At 35.9% G+C, this 12,286-nt stretch overlaps 1 protein-coding gene across 1 annotated transcript in view; it reads left to right on the top strand.

The window, feature by feature from the left end:
* VWA8 (von Willebrand factor A domain containing 8) overlaps positions 1 to 12,286 on the top strand; it is a 103,817-nt gene that overhangs the window by 30,408 nt on the left and 61,123 nt on the right. Inside the window, exons 8-11 of the mRNA XM_075710520.1 lie at positions 1,818 to 1,922; positions 7,177 to 7,308; positions 8,654 to 8,788; positions 8,869 to 8,946. Coding sequence (XP_075566635.1) covers positions 1,818 to 1,922; positions 7,177 to 7,308; positions 8,654 to 8,788; positions 8,869 to 8,946 — 450 coding nt within the window. The remainder of the gene's footprint in view (positions 1 to 1,817; positions 1,923 to 7,176; positions 7,309 to 8,653; positions 8,789 to 8,868; positions 8,947 to 12,286) is intronic.

The following is a 12,286-nucleotide window of genomic DNA, read 5'->3' as shown; positions in this document are numbered from 1 at the left end:
ATTTTTTTCTGAACTAGTGATACTACATCAGATGTTAAGAAGTGATTAAAATTCAAGTTCAGAGAAATGAAACGGTATTCAGAGGGCTTTAGGAAAGAAATACATGTCGGATTTTAAAATAAATTACAACTTTTTATTCTTTGAGCCCTGTAGTGAAAAATTATTTTTAAATGAATGCCAGATGGCTTTCAGAGTAATGGAAGGAAAATGAGCCCTAAGCTATTATCTAAACTATGGAATGAAGGAAGCATTTTATTTTACATTAGAGAATGTGAATTGTTATCATTGTATGACAGTGTCTTTTTTAGGTAGACGACAACTGTTTCTTTTAGAATTAGTTTTAATCACTTGGTTTTCTAAGCCGACTGTTCTCAGTTGTTCTAGCTACAGCATTTTTCCTTCAGATGCTGGGTCACTGCCATCTTCTAGCTTGGTTGATTTAATCGTTTAAAAGTGTGGAGGGAATGCATTGTAATGACTAGCTTCTTATCTTGTATCATGGATTCACATAGTCCCAAAATGTATTTCTCAGGTTGAAAAGTCCTGCCCACTGAAAGGGAGAGTTTTTTTATAGGGTGCTGTTCTGAAGAGGCTAATTTCATACAAGCCATTGTAATTATTATTAATTTGAGATAATGTGGACAAATTATATGTTATGTCTTTATATATAGACAGAGGGCTTTTAAAATGCAATAAAGGGCTCCCTGATCCTTTAAGCAGTACATTTACTACAGTGCCTCAAATGGTTTATTTTTACTGATCTTTTTTTAATATGGAACATTATAAATAGTATTACTGATTATAAGTATGAATTGAATTACGCATTTCATAAAATATGCATCTCCTGATTTCATTTCTAAGCAACTCTTTTTTTCAGTTGGGTGCCTATGTAAATCCAAGTGTATAACTGAAAATCAGTTGATTTTATTTGAATTATGTTATTTACTTTTTACTTACTTTGAAGGCTTAAAAAAGTAGTGCCAGTCCACTGACTGTTTTTCGCCAGTGTTACACACAGCTAGTCCTTAAAAATTTGCAAGTCTTTTTTGAAACAATCAATCAAGCATTACTTGAGGGTTTTTCAAACACTTTTTTCCACCATGAAAGGCTTTATGCATATGTTTCTTGAGTATTCATAATGGTATTCCCATTTCTTTCTGTACTACTGTGGCAAAATAATTGAATCTTTGTCTAGTTCAGGCAGCAACTGACAAAAGAATTAATACTTACAACTAACAAGGAGATAGTAAAGAAAAAAAAAGTTGTTTTCAATGTTGTGTAGAAAGTGCAAGCATACTTAGTAACTCATTTCAAAACAAAACAGTTTTGATGAAACTCTTCAGAAATCTCTAGGAATTGATTTGTTAAGTAGAATCTGTACAATGTAATAGAATCAAATTTAAATACTAGAAATTGCTGTGAATGAGTAGATATTATTCTAATATAGATTTCTTATCATATCGATTCTTTTCTGGTAGTACTATGAAACTCAGTTACCTGTGGTGGGATTTGTCTCTCCTAACCTTAAATGTCTTTAGGTATCTGAGCCAGTCACTGTAGCTACCATTTATGCTCAGGAAAGAAAGTAATTTTTAGGACATAGTTCTTCTGATCTACTTAGACATTTATATTATAATGCATTGCACCTTAGAAATGCCTGTTTTGACATTTGATCGAATACTGCATGTAGTGGTCATTTGTATATTGCTGTTACAATTTTATTTTAAGTTCAGTGCTATATAGGATTTTGAGGTTAATGGCTGGTGATAGAATGAGCCAATAATTTTTTTTAATTCGTATTTTTTAATTTGAATTAGGATTCCTTTCCCATGATGTCAGTCCAGCATGTTATTGAACGGCTTTACCCCTATAATGTTTTCCTTGGAAAGGAAGGCAGGACTGCAGTCAAAGATGCATTAAAAGTAAGTATTGCAAGTATATATTATAATGCCAGGGAGCGATGGATTATGACAGTTGTTCTCCTGACTAACGTTACTTCACTACTTCTGTAAAAAAAAAAAAAGAAATCTTAAGTAAACTAAATGGCTACATTATTCCTGATGCTAAAACAGTATTTAACAAAAAACCTTCATAAGCTAGTAGATTTCATTATAGTGAAAGGTGAAGCTTCTGTGTTCTGTAGCATATTTAGACCTCAGTTCAAAACTATACAAAACCCCCCATTATATTAAGTGGTTAAGTAATTTGAAAGTAGCTACTTACATGGTTAAGGTAGTCAAATGCTTAAAAAATACCTCTGGCATTTGACCGTTAAGGGCCTTTTGTTGCTTGTTGTTGGTCAGATCTGTTTTTGGTTGTTTTGTCCATGTTTAATAACAGCTTACAAAGCCTATGATTTTGCTGGGTTATTCCATCTATGCTTTTAAAACTTTAGCACAGTGCCAGCTTTCTTTCATTTTTGAATATGTTGTAGGAGTTATGGACGTTGTTCAACATTAGCATTCACAGCTTAGAGCATCTTACACAGCTCTTTCAGTCCTGAAAATTAGAAGTTATTTGTACATGCATATTTAGAAATAACCAACTTTGTAGCTAGTGAATTTTTGTTTTTCCTGAAACCAAGCATATGTGTCAGGGAAATAAATGTTTGTAGCCCATCCCTGCTGACACCTCCCATATACTGCCTGTTTGCCTTGGAGCTCAGTCCTGTATTCCCTGTTTAACCAGGCTGGTCTTCTACTTGTATTCCTGAGTTTTGGGATGAACAGTCCTTGCGTTTGAAGGAGGTTGTCCTGAATGACCTGCTAGCTTTCATGAATCTTGAAGTGTAATTGCAATTGATGGGTTAATTTGTGTGAATTGAATCACTTCTTAGTATCAGATAACATTTAAAGAAAATAAAAACAAATTTCATATAATAAAATGTAAGGTTTAGGCATCAGACTTGGAGACAGATATGGGGAAGTAGTAATCTAGCTGATAACATATCTTAATTTCAGGATGTCTTCCCTTCAGCCAGTAGTTAGGCTGAACAACTAGTTTTGGCAGCTGTTAGACCCTGTGCATATTTCTTGAAGAGATCATATTCTCCAGGCATTGTCTTCCCAAACATTATCTTCAGCTTGGGTAAATCCTTTCCTTATGTGCCTCCTTGCTCACTGAGACTCCACCAATACCTAGATATTCCTCATAATTCTTATTCTCGATAATGAATTAATGTGAAATATTGACTTATACCTTCCCTGTGAGTGAAAGTATTTGGTTACAGTGTTAGCCTTGGATGTGTGAAGATGCTTTGAAATGCAAATCTCTTGTTGAGTGGATCTAGTTGGAGTTAAAACCTGTCTTAGGCTATCTCTGTCTATCAGCCAACTTTTTCATTTGATACAAATGTGGCTCCTTGTGTCAGAGTAGTTAGCATCAAAAAAAGTGTTTATGGATAGCACACTAATCAAGCATCAGCAGTGATCTTGAGAGTTGCTTGCCATACAGAATATTTGTACAAGTGGTATGGTTTGCAGCATTCATTAGTTAGTTAGCTTGCAACAGACAGGACAGAAGTACCAAAATAAACTTGAGAATGACATGCCTTTGTGTACACTTATTTGAAGTTTCTGCACTTTGGAAACTGTATCAATTTCTATTCTGATTCTTACAGAAAATCTTCAACTTAGAAGATCTCGCAAAGGAAAATATGGCTTGGTTTGAATTCTGCCCTTTAAAATTATTCTGTACTTGCATGGAATATTGGCATGACAAATTATTTTGACTGACAGATGAACATTTGAAATGTGATTGCAAAAATTCAGTAAAAATTTATTTAAGCTTTTTCTTTACAAGATTTAGATATAGAGAAATCACTGCGTTCAAGGAAAACAGCCTCCTGTTAAACGTTCCCAAACAATAAGCTGAAGCACATATGATGTCTCCCACAGGATTGAAGTTTTCTTTCCCGTACACTACTGATAGGCATTTATAAAACTGGCCATCTTCATTTAGGCTGGTTTGGTGGCTCGTAAGAGACTCCAACTGTTCAGTAGTTATTTCTTCATTGTTCCATAAACTTTTAGTATTTTACTTCAGATTCATCAGAGATTTTGGGTTTGCTTTTTTAATTCTCACATGCCTTTTGTGTGCCCTTTTTTCCCAGTGTTGGAAACACCCACTCTCTAATCAAGAGAATCTTCCCATCAGATTTTAGAAACAACATATAAATCAGATTTGTCTTAATAAATGAGCAAGTCCCTCTTAGCCTACTGTCCAAGTGCTTAACTTCACTCTTAAGACCTTTCTACAATTTGTCTTCATTTTTTTATGCCTTGATTAATTCTGTGTTTACTGTCTTGTTCTTATATCAAATAAAAGCTTTTTTGTTCCCTTTGACTCATTTTTGTATTATTTGCACACCCACTTCAATCTTAGCTGACCTCCTCCTCAAAAACTGTTTCTCTGCCTTGCAGTAGGGAATCTTCAGACTATGTAGGCACTCTCTCGCAGAGAGTTGGCTAATAGTTCAGAAAACTGGAATCTTCTTTCTTGTCTAGAGAATTCTGTTCACTTCTAAGATATCTCTGTTGGAAATTTTGGTCTAAGGAAGGATTTGTTTCTCTTTTATTCCCCCCAAAGTAACTTACAATCTTCGGGGGTTTGCATTAATAAATGCTCTTAGTGCCAATACATACCATCGTAGTGGAATCTGTCCTTCAGACTGCACCTATCTATCCCATCTTGCACTTGCAGTTCATATTTTGCTTCTTGTGAAACAGTTCAGTCCTCTTGTTCCTTGAAAAATTCTCTTTCCTTCCAATGCAGAGAATCATCAAGAAAGATCAGTTGCCTTTGGATGCCTCTTTTGGATAGCTTAGCTGTCTTGTAGGTTCAGCATAGTGGTTATCTGCAAATACGTCTCATTTAAGCTCTCTGTTCCTTTGACCAGCTGGATCACCAGCGTATTCTTTGCAATTTCCATGCTGAGACATAACTGATCATTAGATACTTCCAAGTGGTCAGAATCCCTCTTTTTCCTTTTTTCTAATTTTTACAGTGTGCCTTTTCTCACACGTTTCTAGGCATATGGAGTGTGGCCTCTGATGATTATGGACTGCCAAACCACTTCCCTTGGTTTTGGTGGCTAGCCTTTTCTTTCCTCTTGAGTCTGAGCCAATTAAGGCTGCCCACTTCAGACTCTCCAAGTATCTTCCAATCCTTCTTATACTGAATGTGCTCAATAGTTGTCCTTCCAAGCTACAGAAAATTTTTTCCTTTGCACCTATGAACTTGGACTTTGTGTAGAGGAAGTTGCTCAGGCAGAAGAATGTTTACTGTGTTGTACATCCATTACATGCCACTCTGATTCCATATTTAGCTATCATAATTCTAAATGAAGAACTGTGTCAAAGAGATCTGTCTAACTCTGAAAGCCACAAACAGTTTTGTTAAATGAAGAACTGTGTCAAAGAGATCTGTCTAACTCTGAAAGCCACAAACAGTTTTGTTGGCTGCTCCTGTCCAGGTGTAAGTGTGGTAGCTTGTTCAATTACTACATTATCCATTTCAGCAGCATCTCTGTGCTTACATGTGATGAATTCAAATTGTACAAATTCAGTTAGATGAATTCAAGTTGTATAAACTCAGTTAGGATCTGTACAGAGATAGACAGTCCTCTTTCACTGTCCTAGTTTAGGGTCTAAAAGGCTAGCTGCAGAACCCTCAACAATGTTTTAAGAAAACAAAACAAAACAAACCCCCCCCCTAAAAAAAACAAACCAAAAAACACCTTAGAAATTTTAGACTCCAAGACCTTTGTGTACAAGGTCTGCTGCTGCTGTCTCCGAATCTTCCTTGTTTGATACAGAGGTTGCTGGCGCAGGTAATGTTCTTGCTTGCTCACAGTTATTTTCTTTTGTTGGTGTATGACTAAGGGTTCTTAGTGTACAAGCAGTTTGCAATTTCATGTATGAGCAGCTTTGTCCCTATCCAAAATGCCATTAACTTAGTAATAATATTGCAATTTACTAATGAACATAAGAGTGAGAACATCTGTAGTTCATTTCACAGAATCATAGTTGGAGCATTTCTTAGAATCATAGTTTGAGATACTACTCAGTAGGCATTCCTGTCCTCTGTTATTGTTTAAACATTTAATGGTGTCGGAAGTAGACTCAGTTGTTACAATAAGAATATAATTTGGTGCAGCCCCTTAGTCAAGCACATTTATCTTAAATTTATGTTTAAACATGAAATTTTTGTAGGCTCTTGTTCCAGATTGGGAATTTACAAAGTAATGAAGAGCCAACGCATTTGTATGAATGCATCTCAGTTTTCTTTCTAAACTTTAATAGGCGGTGCTGTGAATCCTACTAGTAATAAAACTACATGCATTTAAAGAATTATTTTACATTAGTGACTTCTGTTTAAAACCCCCTTTTTTTCTAAGAACTCTAAGGACTTGGATAATACTCCTTTTTCTCTTGTTTACTCAGCTTTCATTCTGTTGAATAAAATGGCTCTATGAGTTCAGTAATTTCAGTTAGTGGCTTTTTGGTGCATAAACCCCCTGTATGACTTCCCCTTCCCCAACAAAATAGACTTTTTACAGGATTTTTTAGATGTTTTTCATGCTTTCTATATACAGCATAAAATAGAGTATAATGCTCAAAAGAGGATTGGGAAGACAGATGCATGGGTTTTTGTCCTTGATATACCCAGAACATGCTGAAGGCTTAATTTGTACAGGTTGTCCTCAATTTTCATTGTATGATAAGGCTGTGGAGCTAAGTAAACATAATGTTTGATGGTTATTTTTATTGGTAGCCAGATGTTTAAATCTGCAGTTGGTTATAATGAGCTGTGGAGGTAGGTGATCTATTATTACACATGCTAAGGGCTATCATCCGTTTCTCTTATTATTTTGGTCTGTCAGGCTAAGACCTGGCAAAATCACCATATGACATTTTCACTTTACATCTGTCACTACAGTCAGAGTAAGTAGATGGTATACAATCTTTTTGCTTTCGTTTTAAATGTAAAATATATAGGCCATCAAGAATGTGAACGCAGGTATGTGAAGTAAAAGTTGAAGTAAAGTAAATGGATTTAGGACTTCACAAGCAATTATTCTTGAATATACTTCTGGCCTGGTTTTCAGAAGGAACGGTTTTAAAAACCAGAAAGCTGTATTTAATAACTAATTTCTCCCACTCCCTAATTCCACAGCGTTTTGAGCTTCAAGATTCAAAAAGCCATTTGCTTCCCAGAAGGATTACAAAAGTAGAAAGTGTACAAGGAAACAAACCCTTCAAGGCTGATGTAACTGTCCAGATTGGTGAAAAAGAAGTGACGTTCCAGGTATGAATTTATATATTCATTGAAATGTATATATTTTTAGATATCATTAACTTGTTTTCATCTCATCGAGAATATGACACTTACAGTTCGATACTAAAACTCATTTGCAATGAATATTTTTTGATAAACACATGATATTTATTATAGATATTTATTTAGCATTTAGATACTGGAATATTAGATTATGGATACACAAGATTTTATTTCTAGATAGACTCATACTTTCCTACATGAGATTAATTTAATTTTCTTGTGTTAAAAGAAATGCTAAAGAATAGATGAAAGAAAAGCCTCTAAATTTCATATTTTTTTATTGGATTAGAGTAACAGAGAGTACTTCAAATGCTCTTGGTGCTGCTTTCTCTTTTTCTTTTAACAAAAACAATAGTCTGTCTACACTTCAAATAAAATCTAATGAATGCTTGGTAATGTTCCGACAGGATGTTGGGAAAATGGAACAAAAGTAATCACATCAAATATGATTAGTTTGAGTTTCTTCCAATGAAGTTTATGACCTGCTAGGTGGTGAAATAAGGTCTTATTCAGGAAACAGATGCTGATCTGAGAATTTGAAGTTGATGTTGAATTTGGAGAGTCTAGAGAGTCTGTAAAGAAGGTGAATTAGTGGGAGTCAGAGAGAGATCATATTAACATTGGTGAGGAATATCCAGAGAGTTTGTACCATGACAAAGTGAAAAGGGGAACAGCAGGAAATGGGAATTTGTCAGAAAAAGGTGAGTCTGTAGGGACCTGATTCAGCTCTTTTCTGAGGGGAAGATTTTTGCTTTTGTTTGAAATGTAGGTGATACCTTCTGAAAACAGGTCTGCAGAATGTCTCTTTGGGAACAGGAGGGCATAAGGAGTTTGCTGATGAAACGGTTCCCAGACTAAAATGGGAAGTGGAAATAGAGCAAGTGCCTTAACATGGGGAATGATTGAAACTCTCCAAAGTTCTGGTCAGAGTAGCTCCTTCAGATTTTCACAATACAGATTGCTCTTTCTCTTACGTGTTCCTCTGAGGAGCAATAAATATTGGTGGTTTTTATATTTTGTCTCTAGCACAAAGAGCCTCACGTTCTTTGCAGACCCCAGTGCTGTAATTTAATTGGTTCACATTTTGTTATTTTTTGTTTTCATGAAGATTGGGCGAAGGAGGTGTGAAGGAGGTTGTCTATTAGAAATTATATGATTGAATGTTTTTAAGTGAAAGATTTAAGTTTGATGGATGACAATCATCAGCAAAATATTACAGTAATTTTGAGAAGCGTAACCCAGTCCGTGCAAAGCCTAGAGTTATCACAGTATAGCTTATTTAGCATTTTGATTTTTTTTTTTCTCCTTACAGGTTCCAGCTGGGACTGGGCTGTTAAAAAAGCATCCTCAGTCAGATACCTTCATAAGGACTTCCAGCCATAATCAACTGTTGGCAGAAATGGTGCAGTCCCATATGGTTAAAGATATGTGTCTAATTGGAGGAAAAGTAAGAATTTAAATTTCTTTTCTGCCTCCTTCCCCATGTTCCTTAGAATATAATCTAGTTCTTATTTTTTAACCTTTTAGGGCTGTGGCAAAACAGTTCTTGCTAAGGAGTTTGCTGATATACTGGGATACAGCATAGAACCTATCATGCTGTACCAGGTAAGTAAACTATCTGCTGATGATCATGCTTTAAATATGAGCCATGTTCATATACAGCTGCAGCTTTTAAAATCACTGATAATCACTGATATGGGTTAAAAAAATAAAGGATAGCAAAGATTTCAAAGATAGCAAAGTTTTCTGATCATTATAGAGCATTTTTTACTCTCTCTGTTAGAATGCTCATCTAAGATCTCTTCTTACTGCCAGCCTAAACAGAGGGGGTACTGGGCAGCAATATAGATAGTACAACGTTTTTACATATAAACTAGCCCTGATACTGCTTTCCTTCAATTTTATTGACTTCATTGTGAATGTGAAAGAGAGGTAATCTAAATAAAATGTAAGGAGAATAGTTTAACACAGTGGTCTTTCTCCTAGCTGTAGAGAGTTGACAACTCATTCTGTGATTTGGCATGACTGAGTGTCATAAAGAAAACTTTGTCTTTGTGTTGTCTTGGTTTTGGATGGTTTTTTCCCCTTTTGAAGTACGTTTCCTGCCTTTAGGTCAGAGTGGTGACCACTTGTAATTCATGCATGTTGAATACCTCTGGGAAACCTTTTGTGGTTTTTGGAGGGTTTTTTTTTTTGGTCCATACACTGTTTAATCTTAAAATGGAATTCTCCATTATCGATACTATTTTTTTATTATTATGGAAGACAGTTTCTTTATTGTATTGAGAATACATAATGGGTTTTATCTTTTTGGGGAATTTGTTCTAAAGTTGTTTCTCATGTTCTGTAGGCTTAATCTTTCTTCTGGGTTTTTTTTGATGTGTTTCTTCTGTCAAGATTGCCTAATATCCTCTTACATGTTTATTTTTTCTGATGCCTAACAAGTGTCATTTTAATATTATAAATTCTGTGCCTTTTCTTTTTCTACATTTCTGTTTAGTCTGACAATTACAGTTGTGGTGGGACTGTGTTGCAGTAGAGATTAGCAGATAAGGTTCCATGTTAAAAAATGTTGCATCCTAGAAATATAAAATGAGGGCTGGTGTTTAAATGTAATATACACGTATTACATTCAATGAATATTAACTTCATGATTCATACGGCTATAAGGAACAGACAGTAATCTTCTTCTGCCCTTAGCCTAATTGTTGCCAATTTATTTATGTTATGTCTTAGTACAGCTGTGCCTTTAAAGACATATTTTGGGCGAAGTATGTATTAAGACTGTTTGAGACATGCACAGGCAGTTGACGTAGTTGCCTCAAAATGGCAGCCATGGGGTAAAATGACAAGAAGGAAGAACTGGAGCAGTCGTAAGGGTGTCCATGGGCTTTGAAGGTGGTGGTAAGGAGCTGCTTGTTCTAGCTGCATTTTTCATGAGTTGGTGGTAAGGAGCTGCTTGTTCTAGCTGCATTTTTCATGAGTTGGAAGACATTTACAGTAATTGAAAAAGTAAGGGCAGAGTGAATGTTTTTACTAAGTAAAATGTACAGTTTGTATTTAAAAAGATTAACATAGAAGTAGTAGTAATGGTTCCAGGAGGGTTGAACGTGCAGAATAATAAGGGAATGAAGGTTATGGAGCTGTCAGTTTTCTCACAGTGTGGTAAACATGGCACAGTGGGGCTGCTGTACATGTAGGGGTTTCCCCTTTGATTTCACCTGGACAGTGCTTCAGGCTTTCTCACAGCACTAGAGTTTTTTTGCAAACCCCAAGCTCTGTCATGCTTAATAGTGCTCTCCCATAGCCCGTGGTCACTCAGTACGTGTTTGGAAAGAATTGTCAGTCTTAGATCTTGATACACGCTAACCTCATGACATAAACTGAAAAATTACAGGATTAAAAAGTAGAATTAATTAATTAATTTGCTAGCTTTTCACAGTAGAGATCACACGTATAAGGTTTTCTCCATAACCTTGAGGAATGAAGTCAAGAGGCTCCCATGACCTTGTGAGAAAAAATACACCAAATATCACAGGATTTACAGTTGTAAGTGATAACTGGCAATGCTACAGGGGAACATTGCCAGCAGATTTAATGCAATATATTGGTCTCTTTCTTCCATCCCTTTGCTGCTTTAAATTTTTCCCAGGCAGCACGGAGACCTCTAAAGGGAGAAATGGCAGTGGCAGCTGATTTGGAAGTGCAATGGCATGTGGGGAGAGAGAGGGACACTGACAGAAATGGATGGTGGGGTTTAAGGATTGAAACAGACAACAAGTGAGAGAAAATAGCAAAGAGAAATACTGCTGATGATGAAAAAAGAAAGACAGTCCATTTTATGTTTTCCTGCACCATTGAGAACCTCCCCAGACAGGATCCCGCTGCTTTTCCTTCCCCCTATATGGCTTCAGCTGATAAAGGCGCAGACTCTGAAACTGTGCCTGCATAGATGGAGTCAGACAGATGACTTCTGCCCTTTTCTTACACTTTAATGCAGCCAGGTGCAAGCAGATTTGGCGTCTGAAGCTACGTATCCTCATCAATGCGATGTTATGTTCATAGTAATATACCTGGATTCCCAGCAGCACCTATTACCTTCCGTATAGTGGTACATTAAGATAGGTGTGTAGTTTCTGAGCCAGAACTGAGTGTGTCCGGCTAGCCTGCATACTTCTCTCTGCTCTTGTCACTGTAAACCTATCTTTAAATTATCCCAGGAAAGTAACTTTTGCAACTTGACAAACCTGCTTAAGGACAGGCACACCCTAACACTTGTTTTGTTGCATGCAATACAATATTGGGTACTCACCAGCAAAATTAGACAATTACTTGGTTAAAAAAATAGCCACTGTTTTTCAACATCCTACCTTTGATTAGTACGGCTTCGCTGAATAGGAGCAGGCGATTTGCTTTTTGGAGACACATGAGAAGAGCTGACAATTAAATTAGTTAATTCAGTAAGCATCTTTCTTTCAGAGGGATCTGTAATTCCTACAGAAATAAATTTAGATGAAGGGTTTGAAGTATTTCCCACTAAAATGAACCTTTCCTTTGGTTTCACCAGGGTTTGGTCAAGTTCAAAGGGCAGAGGGTTTTTACAGAGAGGCGTTTTGGTGATATCAAACAGTATCGCTAAGGCAAATAAATAACTGTGAGCTCGTTCACTATAAATTCCTGTGTAGACAAGTCTACAAAAGATCCACGTGTGTCTATACGTCTAGATACTTCCTATGTGCAATGTCTTACATAATCTCAAAAGTTTTTACAGGAAGCAGTATGTAAGAAAATGATTGAATGTAGCTGAGCTATACATCTTCTGATAAGTTTTAAGAATGCTTTTTTTTTTCTTAAAATATATAGTAACACATCAGGGGGTTTGCATAGCAAAGTAATAGGATAATTTAATGACAGAACAAATGTTAAATGTATTAATTCATACAGT

Source organism: Pelecanus crispus, chromosome 1 (genome assembly GCF_030463565.1).
Source record: "Pelecanus crispus isolate bPelCri1 chromosome 1, bPelCri1.pri, whole genome shotgun sequence".
In the NCBI taxonomy this organism is placed as follows: domain Eukaryota; kingdom Metazoa; phylum Chordata; class Aves; order Pelecaniformes; family Pelecanidae; genus Pelecanus; species Pelecanus crispus.
The sequence above is the reverse complement of the archived record's forward strand: the minus strand, read 5'-3'. Positions and strand labels throughout refer to the sequence as shown.